General features: G+C 39.9%; 1 protein-coding gene across 2 annotated transcripts in view; it reads left to right on the top strand.

Moving 5' to 3' along the window:
- Positions 1–20,738, top strand: part of ABHD10 (abhydrolase domain containing 10, depalmitoylase) — a 33,123-nt gene extending 12,385 nt beyond the window's left edge. For both annotated transcript variants that reach the window (XM_023551837.2, XM_010592966.3), the window contains 3 exons: positions 4,974–5,085; positions 5,490–5,627; positions 19,288–20,738. In XM_023551837.2, coding sequence (XP_023407605.1) covers positions 4,974–5,085; positions 5,490–5,627; positions 19,288–19,629 — 592 coding nt within the window. In that variant the 3' untranslated portion in view covers positions 19,630–20,738. The remainder of the gene's footprint in view (positions 1–4,973; positions 5,086–5,489; positions 5,628–19,287) is intronic.
- The last annotated feature ends 4,278 nt before the right edge of the window (positions 20,739–25,016 follow it).

Below are 25,016 nucleotides of genomic sequence, written 5' to 3' on the forward strand. Positions count from 1 at the left end.
AAACGAGCTCAAAATGGATCAAAGACCTAAATATAAAATCTAAAACGATAAAGATCATGGAAGGAAAAATAGGGACGTTAGGAGCCCTAATACATGGCATAAACAGTATACAAAGCATTATAAAAAATGTGGAGGAAAAAACGAGATAACTGGGAGCTCCTCAAAATCAAACACCTGTACTCATCCAAAGACTTCACCAAAAGAGTAAGAAGACTACCTGCAGACTGGGAAAAAGTTTTCAGCTATGACATTTCTGATCAGCGCCTGATCTCTAAAATCTCCATGATAGTGCAAAAACTCAACTGCAAAAAGACAACCCAATTAAAAAATGGACAAAAGATATGAATAGACACTTCACTAAAGAAGACATTCAGGTAGCTAACAGATATATGAGGAAATGTTCACGATTATTAGCCATTAAGACAAATGCAGATCAAAACTACAATGAGATTTCATCTCACTCTAGCAAGGCTGGCATTAATCCAGAAAACACAGAACAATAAATGTTGGAGAGGCTGTGGAGAGATTGGAACACTTATACACTGCTGGTGGGAATGTAAAATGGTACAGCCACTTTGGAAATCGAATTGGCACTTCCTTAAAAATCTAGAAGTAGAACTACCGTACGATCCAGCATTCGCACTCCTTGGAATATATCCTAGAGAAATAAGAGCCTTTACATGAACAGATATATATGCACACCCATGTTTATTGCAGCAGTGTTAACAGTAGCAAAAACATGGAAGCAACCAAGGTGCCCATCAACGGATGAATGGATAAATAAATTATGGTATATTCACTCAGTGGAATACTACGCATCGGTAAAGAACAGTGATGAATCTGTGAAACATTTCATAACATGGAGGAACCTGGAAGGCTTTATGCTGAGTGAAATTAGTCAGATACAAAAGGAGAAATATTGTATAAGACCAAAAACAAGTTTCCTGAGTAAACTGAGTGATTCGAAGGCCAATGTAGCAGGGGCAGGGGTCTGGGGATCATGGTTTCAGGGGACAGCTAAGTCAATTGGCATAATAAAATCTATTAAGAAAACATTCTGCATACCACTTTGAAGAGTGGCGTCTGGGGTCTTAAACGCTAGCAAGCAGCCATCTAAGATGCATCAATTGGCCTCAGCCCACCTGGATCAAAGGAGAATGAAGAACACCAAAGACACAAGGTGATTACGAGCCCAGGAGACAGAAAGGGCCACATGAACCAGAGATTACATCATCCTGAGACCAGAAGAACTAGATGGTGCCCAGCTACAACCAATGATTGCCCTGACAGAGGACCCCTGAGGGAGCAGGAGAGCAGTGGGATGCAGACTCCAAATTCTCATAAGAGCAGACTTAATGGCCTGACTGAGACAGAAGGACTCCGGTGGTCATGGCCCCCAGACCTTCTGTTGGCCCAGGACAGGAACCATTCCCAAAGCCAACTCTTCAGACAAGGATTGGAGTGGACAATGGGTTGGAGAGGGATGCTGGTGAGGAGTGAGCTTCTTGGATCAGGTGGACACTTGAGACTATGTTGGCATCTCCTTCCTGGAGGGGAGATGAGAGCGTGGAGGAGGTTAGAAGCTGGTGAAACGGACATGAAAAGAGAGAGTGGAGGGAGAGAGCGGGCTGTCTCATTAGGGGGAGAGTAATTGGGAGTGTGTAGCAAGGTGTATATGGGTTTTTGTGTGAGAGACTGACTTGATTTGTATACATTCACTTACAGCACAGTAAAAATTTAAAAAAAAAAAAAGATGGTCATTTTTACCAGTTCTTGAATTTAAAGTGAGTTTATGAAAGCTATAGCCAGTTCCTGTCTCTCCATAAAAGATAATGTGGGTTTTCAGCATTTTGCGCACCTGTCAAATACATTTTCTTTGTAAAGATACAATAGTGAAGTAATCATGAAATAATGTGATTGTATCACTTAATGGATAGCTTAAGTATATCTTTATAGACTTCATATATATGTTTGTTAAGTATAATCCTTTACTACATATTTTTTTTATGCTCATCAAACTTCATTGCAGTCTAGTTGCTGTTACTATTCATTTTATTGTAGCTTATTATAAGAAATTTTATCTTCTATTTGTATGTTCTCCAATTTCTCAGTTTACTTTTGTTGAGATTTTGGCTGTAAAATTTCGAATGAGGAAATGTTTGGTTTTATGTGTTATAGAAGAAGTGGTACCTATGCTGTATGAAAATGTTTAAATTTTCTGTCTCCATGCCTAAAGTAAGATTGAGTCAGCGCTTGGGAACATACCACATGATTTTAGGGTCAGTATTTTCTCGTAATTACTTGTAGTCGAATTTTTAATTCTGGATTTGGGACTATGTCCTGATATACTAGGGCTGCCAGGACAGCAGTTGTGTTACTGTATTTAAAAGTTGTAAAGTCCTTAATATGTTTGAATTACCTTTGTCTCTGTTGTTAACCAGGATCTAGCAAGAATGAACTGTATCTTTTATTCGTAACCTATTAGCAGCACTACCATACTAGACTTCCCTTTGTGAAGGGCTCCACAGGTGCCCTCATCGTACCCTTGGAAGGCAGCGGGACGACATGCAGCAAGCAGCAATACCCAGTCACCCATCATGGAGGTGGAAAAGGAGAACTAACTGGTATCTTTTTCACCTTTCTTCCTCTGTTACAACTCATTGAGAACTGCAGCAGCTGCCTTGTGTGACTTCCTCAGGATCCAAAATCATACATTTTTTTCTTTTTTTAATTTTTATTGTGCTTTAAGTGAACGTTTACAAATCCAGCCAGTCTCTCATACAAAAACTTATGTACACTGTGCTATATATATATTTTTTTTTGCTATATACTCCTAGTTGCTCTCTCCTAATGAGACAGCACATTCCATCTCTCCATCCTGTATTTGCTGTGTCCATTAAGCCAGCGTCTGTCCCCCTCTGCCCTCCCATCTCCCCTCCAGGCAGGAGCTGTCCACATAGTCTCATGCATCTACTTGAGCCAAGAAGCTCACTCCTGACTAGTATCATTTCCTATCCCATAGTCCAGCCCAATCCCTGTCTGAAGAGTTGGCTTCGGGAATGGTTCTAGTCTTGGGCTAACAAAAATCTGGGGACCATGACCTCTGGGGTCCTTCTAGTCTCAGACCATTAAGTCTGATCTTTTTATGAGATTTGAGGTCTGCATTGCACTGCTCTCCTGCCCAAAATAATTTTTATCATCAAACCTAAAGAAAATTTTAATGTCTTATTCTTTTCCTTCACTTATAAACACTTTATCTTTAAGGGAATATGTATATGTTATATATTCCATACATGTATATATACAGAAAAACAAGAAAGGTTTGCTATTTGAATAAAGTAATTTTTTTGCTCAACTTGTACCTTTCAGTTTTATTTGTTTAGTTGTTGTTGTTTGTTGTTAGGTGCCATCAAGTTGTTTCCAACTCAGCGATCTTCTGTATGCACAACAGAACAAAACACTGCCCGGCCCTGCGCCGTTCTCATGGTTGCTGTTGTGCTTGAGCCCATTGCTGCAGCCACTGTGTCAGTCCTTTTTGTTGAGAATCATCCTCTTTTTTGCTGACCCTCTACTTTACCAAGCATGATGTCCTTCTCCAGGGACTGATCCCTACTGGTGAAATGTCCAAAGTGTATGAGACGTAGTCTAGGCATCCTTGCTTCTAAGGAGCATTCTGGTCGTACTTCTTCCAAGACGTATTTGTTCGTTCTTTCGGCAGTCCATGGTATGTTCAATATTCTTTGCCAGCACCACAATTCAAAGGCATCAACTCCTCTGTGATCTTCCTTATTCATCGTCCAGCCTTCACATGCATATGAGACAATTGAAAATACTACTGCTTGGGTCAGGCGCACCTTAGTCTTCAAGGTGACATCTTTGCTTTTCAACCCTTTAAAGAGGTCCTTTGCAGCACATTGGCCCAATGCAATGCGTCTCTTGATTTCTTGACTGCTGCTTCCGTGGCTGTTGATTGTGGATCCAAGTAAAATGAAATCCTTGACAACTTAGATCTTTTCTCCATTTATCATGATGTTGCTCATTGGCCCAGTTGTGAGGATTTTTGTTTTCTTTATCAACATAAAGGTGTAATCCATACTGAAGGCTGTGGTCTTTGATCTTCATTAGTAAGTGCTTCAAGTCCTCTTCACTTTCAGCAAGCAAGGTTGTGTCATCTGCATAACGCAGGTTGTTAAGGAGTCTTCCTCCAATCCTCATGCCCTGTTCTTCTTCATATAGTCCAGCCTCTCAGATTACTTGCTCAGCATACAGATTAAATAGGTATGGTGAAAGGATATAACCCTGACGCGCACTTTTCCTGACTTTAAACCACACAGTATTCCCTTGTTCTGTTCAAGTGACTGCCTCTTGATCTATGTCCAGGTTCTTCATGAACACAGTTAAGTGTTCTGGAATTCCTGTTCTTCTTCATGTTATCCATAATTTGTTATAATCCACACAGTCGAATGCCTTTGCATAGTCGATAAAACACAGGTAAACATGTTCCTGGTGTTCTCTGCTCTCAGCCAGGATCCATCTGACGTCAGCAGTGACATCCCTGGTTCCATGTCCTCTTCTGAATCTGCAGGATGCGAAGCATCATGCTGACCTACTGTGAAGAATGCAGAAGCAAAAATGAGAAAATGGGATTTCCTCTCCAAGATCTTACAGTCTCACAGGGATAATGAGATACATGTGTGCACGTGTACACACGCAGGCCATTTTAGAAAGCAGGATGTAATCTGTTGGCTGTAACTGATAAGAATAATTTCTGTAGCAGTTTCACAAGAGAGAAATTTTTTTCAGATGTGTCTGGGAAGCGTTTCCCCCCAAAAAGTTTAATTTGACTGTGATGTTTTAATGCGTTTTAGGCATTGAGATAATGAGCAATGATGTGTCTTAGTATTAAAAAAAAAAACAGAGAAGTAAATATATAGATAGGTAGGTATATAGATACGTATTTTTTCTTTTTCTAGGTTTGATTACTCAGGAGTTGGACATTCAGATGGTATCTTAGAAGAATGCACAGTGGGGAAATGGAGAAAAGACGTTCTTTCTATAATTGATGACTTAGCTGATGGACCACAGGTGACTCTTTATGTTAAATATTTGATGACGACCTTGTATTGGAGCTGTTTGTTTAGATACGAAAGTTTATTTAACATTGTAGGTTTTTAAAAAATCAATTAGATACTGGACATTGATATATTTAAATAAATTGGTTTGTCATTTTCAAAATAAATATTTAAATTGTCATCTTCACTTTCTAATAATATGTAAGTAGAATTTTACTTTTTATGGTACAAAGTATTTTTTGCTTTCATGCTGTATTATGAAATTAATACTTTTTAAAAAATCATAATTTAACTCTATTTTGTGCCAAATAGTGAAGTCAGTGGGAGCCACATGTGCATAAATGGATTAAATTGCATGTTCCCGCCTTACAGACAAGTAAAATTCCTTTTTATAACTGTACATATTTATATTTGTAGATACTAGTTGGATCCAGCCTGGGCGGATGGCTTATGCTTCATGCCGCCATTGCACGGCCAGAAAAGGTCGTTGCTCTCCTTGGTGTGAGTACCGCTGCAGATGACCTGGTGACACGGTTTAATCAGCTTTCTGTTGAGGTCAGTCACAAGTCCCTTTGGCAACCTCACTGTATGCCCCCTGTCACTCTTCTGTGCCCCTCTTCCTTTGAATATCTGTGTGTCACCTGTTCTTTGACTTTTTATGCTGGCCTATATTTTATTTTAGCTGCCTTTTTGTATACAGTCTCTTTGCCTTCTTTATTTAGCCTCATGTTGAAGATTTTCTTTTCATCATGGTCCCTTCAAATCATTTTGTAAAATATTTGAGCCACGTTAATGCAGTTAGAGTTTTAACTTTCTTTTTTAATGACACTTTCCTTATTAATCACATGTACTTATTTAGATCATACCTTGTCACTTCTTTTGTACTTCTTCTTGGTTTGTGGCATTTGGGCAACAGTACCTATTCTTTTGACCATGTTAAACTTTTAAGCTTGGATAGTCAATTATGAAACTTTTTTTTTTTACCCTAAAAGCAGCCTCAGATTCTGTCCCAGCGGTTTCCAGGTAAATACTATCAGTCAATCAGAGTTGGCACATGGGAGATAAGATTCCCCGTTCTTGGCTTAGATAGTTGACTTTTTTTGTTTGTTTGTTTACTCACCTTTTTTTTTTAAAAAAAGTGCTTTTTAGTATTCTTCAGCAAATCATTGTAGAAGTGAGCTTTCTGAAATAACTGGGGATGTAATCAGTTTATGACACCTTTTTATTAGACATATCTTTAAGCACTTCAGTAATCTGCAAGGATAGAGAAATAGCAGGTGGGATGTCATGCAGAGTGGCTAAGCAGGAAGCCCTAAAGGTTAGTACCACCACCCAGACAGCAGCCGCACTGGGAGGAGTAATTGCGGCCAACTGTTTGGAACTCTGGGACCTGGTCAGACATTAAGCCAACTTAACGAGAGCTTGATGAAGGGACAAGCTGCCATCTTCTCTAGGTGAGCCCAGTGTGCCAACCAGCCGCCATTTCACATTCCCCAGCCCTGCCATGGTGGTGGGGATGGCAGCCCGTGTTCTTAGAGTGACTGGTGCCAGGGCAGGCAGTGGGGGGTCTTGTCTATCAAGAACTTGGGGTTGCACAATTGGATCGGCCTGGCAGTGTCCTGAGGCAGAGATGCAGACCGTTGCAGGTTTCTGGCCCTCTCACAGAAGCAGCTTCTACTAGTTGGCAGAAAATTCAAGGGCCAGCGTGGCTTTTTTAACTTTTTTTTTTTTAATTCTTCTTTCTTCCCTTCTCTTGTCTGCTCTTTGTGAGCTCCGTCAGGCTCCTGACTGACTGCAGAGATAACAGAATTAGGATACACACGTTACAAAATAGCTTGGAGAAGTCATTGAACAGTCAACTGTACCCTTCATTAGGTAACAACAACAGTCCCTGAGGAGTGGGAGAATCACTCCTAGTTTTTGCTTTTTGTCTTTTCCCTGGACTACAAAGAAATCTTCTTTAGAAGGTTAGTTAAGCATGGGCTGCAGAATAGAATCCTTGTTTTGAAGGGCAGACTTTCCAAAAATTGAGGAGGTCACTGAGCGGGGAGATGATTACAGCCTACAATGATTTAAAAAAGGAAAAGAAAGTCTGCAGTCCCTGTGAGAGGGTAGAATCAGTTCCCAAGTTACTACATTATTATATTCAAATGGCATAAAAATCACAAAACATAAAGAAACAGGGAAAGATAGCCTATTTGAAAGACCAAAATGAACAGACATAAGTTGTCCCTGTGGAATCCTGGATAATGGACAGATTCCCAAAACCAAAGCTGTTGCCATTGAGTTGATTTCGACTCATAGCGACCCTATAGGACAGAGTAGTACTGCCCCATAGGGTTTTCATTTTCAAGGAGCAGCTGGCTGGTGGATTTGAACTGCCAACCTTTTGGTTAGCAGCCAAGCTCTTAGCCACTATACCACCAGGGCTCCATGCACATAGATGAGATGACTTTAAAACAGCAGTATTAAATGTGCTCAAAGAACTAAAAAAAAAAAAAAAACAGGGAATAAACTAAAGGAAATATGGGAAACAATACAGGAACAGAAAAGAATTTCAATAAAGAGATAAAAACTATAAAAATGAACTAAAATATTAGAGCTGAAAAATATAACTGAAATGAAAAAAATCAGTGGGGATGTTCAACAGCAGATTTGAGCTGGCAGAAGAATCAGTGAGGACAAGGCAATCAAAATTTTTGAGTCTGAAGAACAACAGAAAACTTAGCAAAGCCTAATGGAATTGTGAGAGAGCATCAAGAGAACCACTATATGCATTATGGAAATCCCAAGAGAAGAGAGGGAAAGGAACAGAAAGAATATCTAAAGAAATAAAGACAGAAAACATTCCAGATTTGAGGGACATGAAATGACAAATCCAAGAAATTCAATGAACTCTGAGTAGGAAAAACCCAAGGAGATCCATAGCAGAGTACATTATAACCAAACTCTTGATAACCAAAGATAAAAAGAGAAACCTGAAAGTGGGAAGGGAATTATCCCAAGGAATCCTCGATCAGTTTATGTGTCAGGTTCTTCTCAGAAGTGTTGGAGGCCAAAAGGCAATGGAATGACAACATAATGAAAAGAAAGAAGTATTGTCAAAGAATTCTATATCTGGAAAAACTGCCCTTCAAGAACAAGGGTGAAATTAAAACATTCCCAGATAAATAAAAACCGAGGGAGTTCATTATGACAAGACCTGCCTTACAAGAAGTGCTAAAGGCAGTCCTTCAGATTGAAAGGAAAGGACACTAAACTGCAGCTTGAAGTTATACAAAGAAATAAAAGATCTCCAGTAAAGGTAATTTCATGGCACATATCAAGGTCAGGGCAAATATCAAGACCAGTTGTACAGTATTTTTGATTTCTAACTCTAGTTGTTGTCTCTGTGATTTAAAATGACAAATGCATAAAAAAGAATTACAAGTTTATCTTATTGGGCCAATAACAGATGAAGGTGTACTTTGTGACAGTAATAATAACGGGAAGGGGAACAGTGTAAAAATGGCCTTCATGTTCTATCGAAGTTAAATTGGATCCATTTAAACTAGGTTGTTAATAATGTTAGGGAGCTAAATGTAATCCCCATGGTTACCGCAAAGTAAATACCTAAAAAATATACACAAAAGGAAATGAGAAGGGATTCAAAATGGTTCACTTAAAAAAAAAAATCAACACAAAAGAAGACAGCATTGAAGGAAATGAGGGATAAAAGTTATATATAAGACACAAAACCCCAAAATGGCGGAAGTCCTTTCTTACCAGTAATTATTTTGAATGTAAATGGGTTAAACTTTCCAGTGAAAAGGCAGAGATTGCCAGAATGGGTAAAGGAGCAGAAAAACCCCACACTATCCGTCTTATGCTGTCTACAAGAGACACTTTTTAGAGCCAAAGGCACAAATACGTTGAAAGTGAGAGGATAGGGGAAAAAAAAAATTCCATGCAAATAATAGCATAAAGAGCTGGAGTAGCTATGTTATTATCAGACAAAGTAGACTTTATATCAAAAAGTAGTACAAGAGATGAAGACATTATGTAATGATATAAGGGTCAACTCATCAGGAAGATATATACTTGTGTACCTAATACTGCAGCCAAAAAATACCTGAAGCAAATACTGACAGAATTAGAGGGAGACATAGACAGTTCTAGCATAACAGTTGGAGACTAATGGACAGAACCTTTAGAAAGAAGGTCAATAAGGAAATAGAAGATTTGAGTAACACTAAATCAGCTAGAGCTACCAGACATACATAGAACATTCCATCTATTGTCAGAACAGCACACATTCTTCTCCAGTGCACATGGCTCGTTCTCCAGGATACAGCACATGTTAGGTCACAAAACAAATCTCGGTGTACAGTATTTAAAAACATTGAAATCAAACAAAGTATCTTCTCCACCCACAGTGGAATGAAACTAGAATTTAATAACAGAAGGAAAACTGAAAAATACACAATATGTGGAAATTAAAAACAGGAGTCAACAACCAGTGGGCCAAGGAAGAAATCAGAAAATACTTAAGAGCTGAAAGAAAATGGAAGTACAGCATATCAAAATTTAGGAGATGCAGTGAAGCCAGTGCTCAGAGGGAAATTTATAGCAATAAAAGCCCACGTTAAAAAAGTATAAAGATCTCAAATCAGTAGCCTAATTCTCAACTTGAAAAACTAGAAAAAGAAGAGCAAACTAAGCCTACAGCTGCCAAAAGATAGGAAATAACAAAAGTCAGAGCAGGGATAAATCAAAGAGAGAAACAGCAAAACCAGAAGTTGGCCTTTTGAAAGATCAATAAAATCAGCAAACCTTTGGCTAGACTGGTACAAAAGGGAGATAACCCAAATAAATAAAATCAGAAATGGAAGTGAGGACATTACAACTGACCCTACAAAATGGAAAGATTCTAAGAGGGTACTATGAACAATTGTATGCCAGCAAATTGGATTAATTTGACAGATTATCTAATGAAATGTACATATTTCTAGAAGCATGTAAATTTACTCAAGAAAAAAAATAGAAGGTCTCATCAGACTCATATCAAGTGAAGAAATTGAAGGAGTAATCAACCCCCCCATCCCTACCACCAAACAAACAGAAAAGTCCTGCACCAGATGGCTTCACCGGGGAATGTTACCAAACATTTAAAGAATTGGAGCCAGCCCTTCTTACACTTTTCTAAAAATAGAAGAGGAGGCAACGCTTTTTAACTCATTATGTGATGCCAGCATTACTTTGATACCAGTGCCAGACAGAGACACCACAAGAAAACTGAAGACCAATATCCCAGAAGAATACAGATGTAAAAATTTTTCGACAAAATAGTAGTAAACTAAATCCAGTAGCATATTAAGAGGATTATACACTGTAACCAAATGAGATTTATTCCAAAAAGCATGTGTGGTTCAGCATTAGAAAATCAGTCAATATAATACACCACATAAACAGAACAAACAAAAAAACCACACGATCATCTCAGTTGATAAAAAAGGCATTTGACACAATCCAGTACGCTTTCATGGTGAAACACTCAAAAACTCAGAAGGGAAATTCCTTAGAATGATAAAGGACGTTTATGAAAAACTCACAGTTAGCAATATACTAAATGGAGACAGACTGAGAGCTCTCTCTTTAAGATCAGAAACAAGACAGGATGTCAGCTCTCACCAGGGCTACTCAGCATTGAACTGGAGATCCTAGCCAGAGAGTTGAAGCAGGAAAAAGATACAACAGGTATCCAAATTGGGAAGGAAGAAGTAAAACAATATCCTTTGCAGATGGCGTGGTCCTGTATATAGAAAATCCCAAAGAACCCACAAGAAAGCTTCTGGGGCTACTGAGTGAACTCAGCAAAATTGCAAGTTAGAGGGTCAGCACAAAAATCAGTCAAGTTTCTGTACATATGCACTGAATAGGCTGAAAAGGAAATTAAGGAAACAATTCCATTTACAATAGTATCTAAAAGAATAAAGTACTTAGGAATGAATTTCACCAGGAATGTGTAAGACTTGTACAATGAAGACTAAAAATGGAAAGACATTCTGTGTTCATAGTTTGGAAAACTTAATACTGTTAATATATCAATACTGTGTAAAGCAGTCTGTGGATGCAATTCAGTCCCTATAAAAATTCCAACAGTCTTCTTTGCAGAAATAGTAAAGCCAAGCCTTAAATTTTTGTACAGTGCAAGGGGCCCTGAATAGTCAAAGCAACCTTGCAAAAGAACAACAAAGTGGGAGGACTCAGACTTTCCAATTTCAAAACATGCTGTAAACCTACAGTAATCAAAACAGTCTGGTACTGGTATTATAGTAGACACAGACCAATGGAATAAAATCTGAGAGTCCAGGAATAAACCCATACATCCATATAGCCTATATGGTCAATTGATTTTCGGCAAGGACACTAAGACTGTTCAGTGGGGAAAGAATAGTTTCTTCACTAAATGGTGCGGGGACAATTTGGTCTCCAAATGCAAAAGAATGAAGTTGGACCCATATCTCATACTTTGTATGAAAATAAAATCCAAATGGACCAAAGACCTGAAAGTGAGAACTAAAACCCTAAAACTGCTAGGACAAACCATAGGAGTAATGCTTTTGGACCAAGTTTTCAACAATAGAGTCTTATATATGAGACCAAAAGCATAAGCAACAAAAGACTTTAAAATAGGTAACTTGGACTTCATCAAAATTTAAAACTTTTGTGGATCAAAGGACTTTATCAACAAAGAGACAGCCTGTAGAATGGCAGAAAACATTTGAGAACTGTATATCTGATAAGGGTTTGAGATCCATAATGTATAAAGAACTACTACAACTCAACGACAACAACAACAAAAAAGACAAACAACCCAAATAAACAGGCAAAGGACTTGAAAAGACATTTCACCAGAGAAAATAGACAAAGACCAGTAAGGACATGAGAAATGCTCAGTGTCATTAGTTGTTGTTGTTATTAGCTGCTGCCAGTCGGCCATCAATTCATGGCAGCTTCTTGTACAGTGGGATCAGACTGTTGTGATCCATTGGGCTTTCATTGCCTGGCCTTTTTTCCTAGTCTGTCTTAGCCTGGAAGCTCTGCTGAAACCAGTTCAGCATCATAGCAATGTGCAAGCCTCCACCGTCACACAAGCGTCTGCATTTAAATAAAGCACGTAGACCAGGAATCGAACCTGGGTCTCCCACATGGAAGACAACAAGTCTACCACTCAACTACGACTGCCTTCCAGTAGTCATTCAAAAAAAAAAAAAAACCGAATCTGTTGCCGTCGAGTCTATTCTATAAGACAGAGCAGAACTGCCACATAGAGTTTCCAAGGAGCGCCTTGGTGGATTTCAACTGCCGAGCTTTTGGTTAGCAGTCCAGCCATAGCTCTTAACCACTGCGTCACCAGGGTTTCCGTTGGAGAAATGCAAATCAAAACCACGATGAGATACCACTTCACCTCCACTGAGATAACTATTATCAGAAAAACGGGAGATAACAAGTGTTGGCAATGATGTTAAGAAATTGGAACCCTCATTCATTGCTGATGGGAATGCAAAATGGTGCAGCCACTCTGGCAAACAGTTCGGCAGTTCTTCAAAAAGTCAAACTAGAATTGCCATAAAAAAACAAAAACAAAAACCCGTTGCCGTCCAGAATTGCCATATGAGCCAGCAGTTGCACTCCCAGGTATATACTCGAAAGAATTGAAAGCAGGGACTCAAACAGATTCTTGTACACCATTGTTCATTGCAGTATTATTCACAATAGCCGAAAGGTGGGAACAATCTAGGTATTCATCAGCAGATGAATGGATAAACAAAATGTGGTCTATCCATATGATGGAATATTATTTAGCCATAAGGAGAGATGACGTTCTGATAACATGTTACCATGTGGATAAACCTTGGAGACATTATGCTGAGGGAGAGAAACCGGACTCAAAAGGACAAATATATGATCCTACTTACATGAGATATCTAGAATAGGCAGTGCGTAGAGACCAGAGTTTCTTCGTGCTTACCAAGGATGGTGGGAGGGGGAAGCAGGGAGGTATTGTTTCAGGGGTACTGAGTTTCTATTCAAGGTGATGCAGAAATTTGGAAACACAGTGGTGATGACTGCACAGTAGGGCGAATGTAATTAATGTCACTGAATTGTACGCGTGAAAATAGTTGAAATGGTAAATGTTTTATTATATGTATTCTACCACGATAAAAAATAGACTGCTTAAATGCTGGTCTTTTTTTTTTTTTTTTTTTCTTTCTTTCTTCTCTTTGTTTTTTGTTTGTTGGACATCTTTTTTCTAGGGCCTAAATTTCGCCTGTGGGACTGAGATCCTGGCAGCCCTGAGGCACAGAAAACTAAAGAAAGGAAAGATAGAGAAAACAGTCCAGAGCAATGTTTCAAAAAGTGTGATCCCAGGCCAGCAGCCTTAGCACCACCTGAGAACTTGTTAGAAATGCAAATTCTTGAGCTGCACCCTAGACCTATTGAATCAGGACTAGAGGTATAGCCCAGAAATCTGTTTTAGTAAGTCCCCCAGGTGAAGTTTGAGAACTCCTTATCTTCACGGGGGTGGAGGAGGAAGGGAAAGAATGAAGCCTCTGTAGACTTGGACTAATGGAATGTCACTGACTTGTCTCAGTTCTTATTGATGACAGTGCTCTGTCATGTCTTCTAAACTGGTTCTTAGTTCACATTGATCTTTCTGCCCCCTTAAGACATTGCATTGTCTGAATGGTCAGATCCTGCTTAGTTTTTTCCTCTCAGGGCTAAAATTACAAAGCTGATCTTCCTCATACTTTTTCTTTTCATCTGCTTGGCTGTGTCTAATATACAGTTGGTCAGTGTCCTCATGCTGCTAACTTTTTCTACCATAGTGTCTTTCTACACGCAAACCTTGGACCCTTTGTTGTGTCCTCTGACTGAATAATACCTAGCCACAGTGCTGCTCGTTGTAGGAATTATCTCAGGGACTTGACAGATTGGAAAGGAGTTGATTTACCACATTTATGTGATTAGGGTTAATGACAGGTTTATGTACATTTCTTTTTGTGTATAAGTAGCCGTATGCCTCAGAGTGAAGCTATGGTAGATAACTCCCTGAGGGACTGACAAGATCTATGGCTTACAAATCAGGGCAGATATCTGCTCATTCTAGATCCTGTGTGCTGGCAGGTGTTGGAGAAGCATGTGGAGCCCTGGCTGACTTAGAAGCGTGTGAAAGGGAAGAGCAGGGACGCTGGGACTACTGTCCCTTCATCACACAAATAGCTGGCCCTAACAATGGCGGTGGAGCAGAAGTGAATTTTTTTTTTTCTCTTATCCATCTTTGATGGCCCTGGGAATGTTAAGACCCAGCATTTTTCCTTGTTTTTGTAGTTATTTAACCTGCTCCTTAACTGACGCTAATCATTGTCTCCTCCTTTGGCCACTAAAACCAAAAAACCAAGCCCATTGCTGTCAACTCGATTCCAACTCATTTTTTTTTAACTGACGCTAATCATTGTCTCCTCCTTTGGCCACTAAAACCAAAAAACCAAGCCCATTGCTGTCAACTCGATTCCAACTCATAGAGACCCCATAGGGTTTCCAAGGAGCACCTGGTAGATTTGAACTGCCGACCTTTTGGTTAGCAGCCAGAGCTCTCAACCACTACGCAACTAGGGTTTCCCTTTGGCCACTAGAGGGCTTCAGAGAGGATGCATATCTGTTGGGAGTCTGAGCTTTTGAGCCACACGACCTTGGTAGTTTCTTCTTGGTGTAGAGCTTATGTATACTGTACATTTTCTATGGATAATACTGATTTTGCTGTTTCAGCACGTTTTGTTTTTAAGGGTTTGGGGCATGAAACGTTTTGAAAATTTAAGTTTTGTTCCTTAAATAGACAGCGTTCGTTCAAATCGAACATCGACTAATTCTTTTTGGTATCATGACTCAGTGTATTCCTTTCGTCTTCTTTTGATGCTTCCTGAGTAGTTTAATATTTTCCCCATGGAATCCTTCACTCTTGCAACTCAAGGCTTGAATTTTTTCTTCAGCTCTTTCAGCTTGAAAAACACCAAGCGTGTTCTTCCCTTTTGGTTTTCCATCTCCAGCTCTTTGCACGTCATTATAATGCTTTACTTTGTCTTCTTGAGAAGCCCTTTGAAATCTTCTCTTCGGTTTTTTTACATCATCAATTCTTCCTTTTGCTTTAGCTGCTTGACGCTCAAGAGCAAGTTTCAGAGTCTTCTCTGACGTCCACCTTGGTCTTTTCTTTCTTTCCTGTCTTTTCAGTGACCTCTTGCTTTCTCCATGGATGATGTCCTTGATGTCATTCTACAACTCGTCTGGTCTGCGGTCACTAGTGTTCAATGCATCAGATCTATTTTTCAGATGGTCTCTAAATTCAGGTGGGATGTACTCAAGGTCATATTTTGGCTCTCGTGGACTTGCTCTGATTTTCTTCAGTTTCAGCTTGGACTTGCATATGAGCAATTGATGGTCTGTTCCACAGTCGTTCCCTGCCCTTTTCTGACTGATGATATTGAGTTTTTCCATCGTCTCTTTCCACAGATTTAGTCAATTTGATTTCTGTGTGTTCCATCTGGCAAGGTCCATGTGTATAGTCCCGTTTATGTTGGTGAAAGAAGGTATTTGCAATGAAGAAATCATTGGTCTTGAAAAATTCTATCATTCGATCTCTGGCATTGTTTCTGTCACCAAGGCCATATTTTCCAACTACTGATCCTTCTTTGTTTCCGACTTCCAAATTCCAATTACCGGTAATTATCAATGCATCTTGACTGCATGTTCGATCAATTTCAGACTGCAGCAGCTGATAAAAATCTTCTATTTCTTCATCTTTGGCCCTAGTGGTTGGTGCGTAAATTTGAGTAATAGTCGTATTAACTGGCCTTCCTTGTAGGCATATGGATATTATCCTATCACTGACAGCATTGTACTTCAGGATAGATCTTGAAACGTTCTTTTTGACGATGAATGCAACACCATTCCTCTTCAAGTTGTCATTCCCAGCATAGTAGACTGTATGATAGTCCAATTCAGAATGGCCAATACCAGTCCATTTTAGCTTACTAATGCTTAGGATATTGATGTTCATGGGTTCCATTTCATTTTTGACGATTTCCAATTTTCCTAGATTCATACTTCATATATTCGAGGTTCCAGTTATTAATGGATGTTTGCAGCTGTTTGTTCTCATTTTGAGTCGTGCCATAGAAGTGAATGAAGGTCCCGAAATCTTTATTCCATCCATGACATTAAGGTCGACTCTACTTTGAGGAGGCAGCTCTTCCCCAGTCATCTTTTGAGTACCTTCCAACCGGGGGCTCACCTTCCAGCACTATATCAGACAGTGTTCCACCGCTATTCATAAGGTTTTCACTGGCTAGTGCTTTTCAGAAGTAGGCTGCCGGGTCCTTCCTAGTCTGTCTTAGTCTGGAAGCTCAGCTGAAACCTGTCCTCCATGGGTGACCCTGCTGGTATCTGAATACCGGTGTTCAACCATTTCAAGAGGTGGCATATGATCAGGAACCAATGGTTCAAGTCCAAGCTGCTCTGAAGGCATTGGTGAAAAACAAGGCTCCAGGAATTGATGGAATATCAATTGAGATGTTTCCCCAAACAGATGCAGTGCTGGACGTGTTCACTCGTCTATGCCAAGAAATATGGAAGACAGCTTCCTGGCCAGCTGACTGGAAGAGATCCATATTTATGCCTAGTCCCAAGAAAGGTGTTTCAACCGAATTTGGAAATTATAGAACAATATCATTAATATCACACGCAAGTAAAATTTTGCTGAAGATCATTCAAAAACAGCTGCAGCAGTATATCGACAGGGAACTGTCAGAAATTCAGGAGGACGTGGAACCAGGGATATCATTGCTGATGTCAGATGGATCCTGGCTGAAAGCAGAGAATACCAGAAGGATGTTTACCTGTGTTTCATTGACTATGCAAAGTCATTTGACTGTGTGGATTATAACAAACTATGGATAACACTGCAAAGCATGGGAATTCCAGAACACTTAATTGTGCTCATGAGGAACCTTTACATAGATCAAGAGGCAGTTGTTTGGACAGAACAAGGGGATACTGATTGGTTTAAAGTCAGGAAAGGTGTGTGTCAGTCTTGTATCCTTTCACCATACCTATTCAATCTGTATTCTGAGCAAATAATCTGAGAAGTTGGGCTATATGAAGAAGAACAGGGCATGAGGATTGGAGGAAGACTCCTTAACAACCTGCGTTATGCAGATGGCACAACCTTGCTTGCTGAAAGTGAAGAGGACTTGAAGCACTTACTAATGACAAAAACCACAGCATTCAGTATGGACCGCACCTCAACATAAACAAAAATTCTCACAACTGGACCAGTGAGCAACATCATGATAAATGGAGAAAAGAGTGACTTTGTCAAGAATTTCATTTTACTTGGATCCACAATCAACAGCCATGGAAGCAGCAGTCAAGAAATCAAAAGACACATTGCACTGGGTAAATCTGCAAAGTGTTGAAAAGCAAAGATGTCACCTTGAAGGCTAAGGTGTGCCTGACCCAAGCCATGATATTTTCAATCACATCATGTGTGTGTGAAAGCTGGACAATGAAGAAGGAAGACCGAAGAAGAGCTGACGCCTTTGAATTGCAGTGTTGGCGAAGAATACCGAATATACCATGGACTGCCAAAAGAACAAACAAATAGAAGAAGTGTGGCCAGAATGCTCCTTAGAAGCAAGGATGGCAAGACTGCATCTTACATACTTTGGACATGTTGTCAGGAGGGATCAGTCCCTGGAGAAGGTCATCATGCTTGGCAGAGTACAGGGCCAGCGGAAAAGAGGAAAACCCTCAACGAGGTGGATTGACACAGTGGCTACAACAATGAGCTCAAGCATAACAACAATTGTAAGGATGGTGCAGGACTGGGCAGTGTTTTGTTCTGTTGTGCATAGGGTCGCTATGAGTTGGAACTGACTCGATGGTACCTAACAACAACATTTGGAAGATTTCTTTATCATCCAAAACAAAAAACTTTTTTTTTCCATCCACGGGACCTGGGAAGGTAAAAAATATAACCCATTTTACACTCAGTCTGCAATGACATGGAGCATGAAGGTGACTGTCCTGGAGTAACCAGGTCTTGTTTTTCATTTTTGATTCAGTGCTTGACCTGCCCCCCACCCCCCGCCAAGTGCCACTTCAGTTCTTTCTTTTATATTTTTAGTTTTATATGATTTTGAAATCTAAACAATTTTTAATCCTAAACTTCACTTTATATAAATATGAATGATACTTGGATTGATTCTAAGAAATTAATTTTTCCCCTTCATTTTGACATTCAGTGGGGATGGAGCAACTGCTGATTAAATTTGCTACGTGATAAATTAGATAACTCTGAGTTTGAGTCCTAGCTGCAACAGTGACCACTGTCTTTGACCTTTGAGTATGATATTTAAGCTCTCTCAGCCTTCATTTCCTCTTTTGTAAAAATGGAGTAACAGAATTCCTATAAGGATTTTACGAAACCCTGGTGGCATATTGGTTAAGTGCTACGGCTGCTAACCAGAGGGTCAGCAGTTCAAATCCACCAGGTGCTCCTTTGAAACTCTTTGGGGCAGCTCTACTCTGTCCTGTAGGGTCGCTATGAGTCGGAATCCACTCGACAGCACTGGGTTTGGTTTTGGTTTTTATGTACCTGTCGTAATACCTAGAACATAGTGAGTATTCAGTTATTTATAACTGTTATTGTTACAGTTTTTCGTATCTCTCTCTTCTCCTTTTTTTAAAATTTTATCTCTTTTCTGCTGCGCCTTTCCTCTGGGGGCAGTGGTGGCTCAGTAGTACATTCTTTCCTTTCCTTGCCGGGGACCAGATTCACTTCCTGGCCGGTGTATGTTACGCATTTCTGTGATGTTGAACAGGTTTCAGTGGGGCTTCCAAACTAAGACAGACCAGGAAGCCTGGGAATGTACTTCCCCAAATCAGCCAGTGAGAACCCTGTGGATCACAACAGTCCGATCGTAACTGACTGCTGGGGCGGTGCAGGACCGGGCAGCATTTTCTTCTTTTATGTGTGGGGTCTCCGAGAGTCAGGGACCAGCTCACAACCAGCTAACAACAACTTTCCTCTTCCTCGGTGACTACCTTTCTTAGAGAATTAAGTCTAGTGCATGTGTTCATATTGCACTTTTATTTTTTTTCTTTTTCCCAATAGGCAAAAAAGGAAGTAGAGATGAAAGGCGAGTGGGTAATACCATCCAAGTACAGTGAAGAAGGGGTTTATCACATTCAGTACAGTTTTATTAAAGAAGCGGAACACCACTGCTTGTTGCACAGCCCTGTCCCTGTGAGCTGCCCTGTCAGACTGCTCCATGGCATGAAGGATGACATCGTCCCTTGGCACACATCCATGCAGGTTGCTGACCGAGTAATCAGCTCAGACGTGGATGTCATCCTCCGAAAAAATAGTGATCACCGGATGAAGGAGAAAGCAGACATTCAACTTATTGTTTATACTATCGATGACTTAATTGATAAGCTTACAACTTCAGCTTGAATTATATCATGGGTAGTTGGCTAGAATCACGTTTTTCGTTGGTATGTAAACTGATGTATTCAGAGGATTGGAAGAGAGAGAGAGCAAATGAAAGGCAGTGGTCACTTCATAAGGCTTTTTTTCCCCTCTGACCTCTGTTTTGTAAATACCACGTGAGCATTTATTTAATGATGTGTTTGCACACAGATGGTACAAATTGTGAAGAAAGTACCAGCTGCTGTGTGGAAATTTTCCCCTTCAGTGCTTGATTCTTTTTTTCATTATAATGTTTCCAGTTTTTTAAAACAAGATTTTTTTTTCTTATGCTAATTGTACCAACTTTCAATTCTGTCCTCAGAATTGTTTGATAAAGCTTGAATTCTTCAGGGGTTTTTGTTGTTGTTTGTATGGAAATTTGTAAAATTATTTTATTACATCTGGTTTTAAAATAACATTTCACAAAATGTAGCAGAAGCCTATTTAAATAAATTTGAATGATGTCTGAAGCACAATAAAGTTTAGAAAATAAAAATATAAATTATATTCTGCATGTTATATTTGAACTTAAAATTCAGGTTTTATTTTTTAAAACACTCAAAACTTTTTACAGTGGTATAAAGGAGATGTATCATTTCTAAGGAGTCCCTGGGTGTTGCAATTGGTTAAAGTGCTCAGCTGCTAACCGAAAGGTTGGTAGTTCAGGTCCACCCAGAGGAGCCTTGGAAGAAAGACTTGGCAATCTACCTTCCAAATCAGCCACTGGGAACCCTGTGGAGCACAGCTCTGCTCTGACACATATGGGGCCCCCGTGAGCTGGAACTGACTCAACAGCAGCTGGTTTCTGGCTTTATCATTTTTAAAATTTGGCTTATTGGTCACATGTATTTAAATGATGGCATTTTATGTTAATGATGGAAAATTTTTGTATTTTGATTGGTAAAACAAAAAAGCAAACTGATTTTTACTTATTATTGCCTATCTGCAGAAAAACTACTTTTTTACTAATACGTGCTTTCATATGGCTGCCTAAATGGTAGGCATTCTGAAATATGGAGAGTCAGTAAGCAAATATGAAATGGAAATGTAAAGTTTTTTTTTTTTTTTTTTAAATAAAGTGTGTGCAGTTGTCAGCCTTAGTATTATTGAATTGATTTTTTGTAGCTATCAGTTTTGGCTGGAATTTGTTTAGCCTGCTTTGATTATGTCTGTCAGAGTAAAACATGACTCATAAAATGAACATGTCAGAGACTTGCTTAACTCACTAATGAGTTAAATCAATGATGGTAAACCAGGTTCAAAGGAGAATTCAAGAAACTGAGTATAGACATTGAAGAAAGAATGTTGGAATAAAGTTACTAGGTTAGATACTGTGTAGAAAAGATTTTACCTGGCAAGGCTGACTGCTCACCCTTAGAACACCCTGCATACAAGGTTGGCCTATGACTGGCATCTACGAACTTGTATTCCAGAAGGGTCCCACCGTTTCCAGAACTGATAGGAGCCAGTTTAAGCTCACGATGCCTAGATAGTTCGTACAAAAATACGGTATATACTGAACACTTGCTTTCCTTTTGGGAGCCTGGAATTTGTGCCAAATGTGCCTTTGTGACCAGCCTCCAATAAGAATTGTGGTGCTGAGTCTCCAGTGAACTTCTATGGTTGGCAGCATTTCACCTGTATTGTCACAACTCGTTGCTGGGGAAATGAACGGCATTCTGTGTGACCACTGGGACAGGATCCTTGGAAGCTTCCGCCTGATTTCACTGGACTTTGCACCTTTTCCTCTGCCGATTTTTCTTTGTATCCTTTCACCATCATAAATCATATTGTTGCTCTTGGGTGCCATTGAGTCGGATCCAACTCATAGTGACCCTACGTACCACAGAATGAAACAGTCCCAGTCCCGCGTCGTCCTCACAGTTGTCACTGTGTTTGAGCCCATTGTTGCAGCCACTCAGTCCATCTCATTCAGAGTTTTCCCGTTTTTCACTGACCCTGTACTTTACCAAGCATAATGTCCTTCTCCAGGGACTGATCCCTCCTGATAACATGTCCAAAGTATGCAAGATTCAGTCTCGCCATCCTAGCTTCTGAGAAGCATTCTGGCTGTACTTTTTCCGAGACAGCCTTGTTTGTTCTTCTGGTAGTTCATGGTATATTCAATATTCTTTGTCAACACCATAATTCAAATGCATTGATTCTTCTTCAGTCTCCTTATTCACTGTCCAGCTTTCGCATGCATGTGATGCGATTGAAAATACTGTGGATTGGGTCAGGTGCGTTCTTAGTCCTAAAAGTGATATCTTTGCTTTTTAACACTTTAAAAAGGTCTTTTGCAGCAGATTTGCCCAATGCAATAGGTCGTTGGATTTCTTGACTACTGCTTCCATGAGGGTTGATAGTGGGTCTAAGTAAAATGAAATCCTTGACAACTTCAGTCTTTTCTTCATTTATCATGATGTTATTGGTCCAGCTGTGGGGATTTTTGTTTTCTTTATATTGAGGTATAATCCATACTGAAGGCTGTGGTCTTTGATCTTCGGTAAGTGCTTCAAGTCCTCTTCACTTTCAGCAATCAAGGTTGTGTCACCTGCATAACGCAGGTTGTTAATGAGTCTCCAATCCTGATGCCTTGTTCTTCATATAGTCTGGCTTTTCGGAGTATTTGCTCAGCACACAGATTGAATAAGTATGGTGAAAGGATACAACCCTGACACACCTTTTCTGATTTTAAACCACTCAGTAGTATCCCCTCGTTCTGTTTGGACAACTCCCTCTTGGTCTATGTACGGGTTCCTCATGAGCACAGTTAAGTGTTCTGAAATTCCTATTCTTTGCAATGTTACCCATAATCTGATATGACGTACACAGTCGAATGCCTTTGCATAGTCAATAAAACACAGGTAGACATCTCTCTGGTATTGTTTGCTTTTAGCCGAGATCCATCTGACATCAGCAATGACATCCCTGGTTCCACGTCCTCTTCTGAATCCAGCCTGAATTTCTGGAGTTCCCTGCCGATGTACCGCTGCGACTGCTTTTGAACCATCTTCAGCAAAATTTTACTTGCCTGTGATGCAATGATATTTGATAATTTGCACATTCTGTTGGATCACCTTTTTTTGCAATGGGCACAAATGTGGATCTCTTCCAGTTGTTTGGCCAGGTAGCTGTCTTCCAAATTTCTTGGCATAGATGAGTGAGCTCTTCAAGCTTTACATCCATTTGTTGAAACATCTCGGTTGGTATTCCGTCAATTCCTGGAGCCTTGTTTTTTACCAGGGAGCCCTGGTGGTAAAATGGTTGTCTGCTAATCAAAAGCTTGCCAGTTCGAATCCACCAGCTGCTGCTTGGAAATCTTATGGGGCAGTTCTACTCCGTCCTATAGGGTCGCTATGAGTTGGAATAAAATGATGGCAATGGGTTTTTTTTTTTTTTTTTTTTTTTTCACCAATTCCTCAGTGCAGCTTGGACTTCTTCCTTCAGTTCCATTGTTTCTTGATCATGGGCTACCTCCCGAAATGGTTAAATGTTGACCAATTCTTTTTGGTACAGTGATACTTCCTGTGTTGTTTGATATTTTGCCCATAGAATCCTTCGATATTGCAACTCGAGGTTTGGATTTCTTCTTCAGTTCTTTCAGCTTGACAAAAGCTGAGCATCTTCTTCCCCTTGGTTTCCGAACTCCACGTTTTTGTACATTTCATTGTAATACTTTATTTGTCTTCTCAAACTGCCCTTTGAAATCTGTGCAGCTCTTTTATGTGATCATTTTTCCTCTCCCTTTAGCTACTTTACGTTCAAGAGCAAGTTTCAGAGTCTTTTCTGACATCCGTTTTGGTCTTTTCTTTTTAACGGCCTTATGCTTTCTTCATGTAAGGTGTCCTTGATGTCATCCCACAACTCATCTTGTCTTTGGTCATTAGTGTTCAATGTATCAAATCTGTTCTTGACATGGTCTCTAAATTCATGTGAGATATATTTCAAGATAGTACTTTGGCTCTCATGGACTTGTAATTTTCTTCAGCCTCAACTTGAGCCTGCGTATGAACAGTTGATGGCCTGTTCCACAGCAGGGCCCTGGCCTTGTTCTAACTGATGATATTAAGCTTCTCCATTGTCTATTTCCACAGATAGAGTCAGTTTGATTCCTGTGTATTCCATCTGACGATGTCCACGTGTAGTTGCCATTTATGTTGTTGAAGAAAGGTATTTGCAATGAATGAGTCACTGGCCTTGAAAAATTCTATCATGTCATCTCCGGCATCATTTCTGTCACCATGGCTGTATTTTTCTACTACTGATCCTTCTTTGTTTCCAACTTTCGCATTCCAATCACCAGTAACTATCAGTGCATCTTGATTGCATGTGTGATCAATTTCAGTGTGCAGAAGTTGATAAAAAGTCTTATTTGTTCATCTTTGGCCTTAGTGGTTGGTAGCTAAATTTGAATGATAATCGTATTAACGGGTCTTCCTTGTAGGCATATGGATATTATCACTGACAGCGTTGACTTCAGGATAGATCTCGGAATGTTCTTTTTGATGATGAATGTGGTGCTACTCCTCTTCAATTTGTCATTCCTGGCACAGTGGACCATACGATTCAAAATGGCCATACCAGTCCATTTCAGCTCACTAATGCCTAGGATATTGATCTTTATGCACTCCATTTCATTTTTGATGACTTCCAATTTTCCTAGATTTGTACTTTGTACACTCCACATTCCAATTATTAATGGATGCTTGCAGCTGTTCTCATTTTGAGTCATGCCCCATCAGCAAATGAAGGTCCTGAAAGCTTTACTCCATCCACATTACTAAGGTCGACTCTACTTTGAGGAGGCAGCTCTTCCCCAACCACCTTTTGAGTGCTTTCCAACCTGAGAGAGTCATCTTGGGGCAGTATATCAAACAACGTTGCGCTGCGATTCATAAGCTTTTCAATGGCCAATTTTTACAAGTAGATCACCTGGTCCTTCTTCCTAGTTGTCTTAGTCTGGAAGCTCTGCTGAAACCTGTCCACCACAGGTGACCCTGCTGGTGTTTGAAATGTTGACGTCATAGCTTCCAGCATCACAGCAACAGGCAAGCCACCACAGTATGACAAACTGACAGACAGGTGGTAGATGTTGTTAGGTGCTGTCAAATTGATTTTGACTCATAGCGACCTCATGTGACAGAGTAGAACTGCCCCAAATGATTTCCTAGGCTGTCATCTGGATCATTTCTACTCTGTCCTGTAGGGTGGCTATGAGTCAGAATCGACTTGACGGCAACAGGTAAGTCTTTATAGGAACAGGTTGCCAGATCTTTCTCCCTCAGAGCTGCTGGGTGAGTTGGAACCACTAACCTTTCAGTTAGCAGGCAAGTGCATAAATCATAGCCTTGAGCGTGCTGTGTCCTGGC

This window comes from Loxodonta africana, chromosome 1 (genome assembly GCF_030014295.1).
Source record: "Loxodonta africana isolate mLoxAfr1 chromosome 1, mLoxAfr1.hap2, whole genome shotgun sequence".
NCBI classification, from domain to species: domain Eukaryota; kingdom Metazoa; phylum Chordata; class Mammalia; order Proboscidea; family Elephantidae; genus Loxodonta; species Loxodonta africana.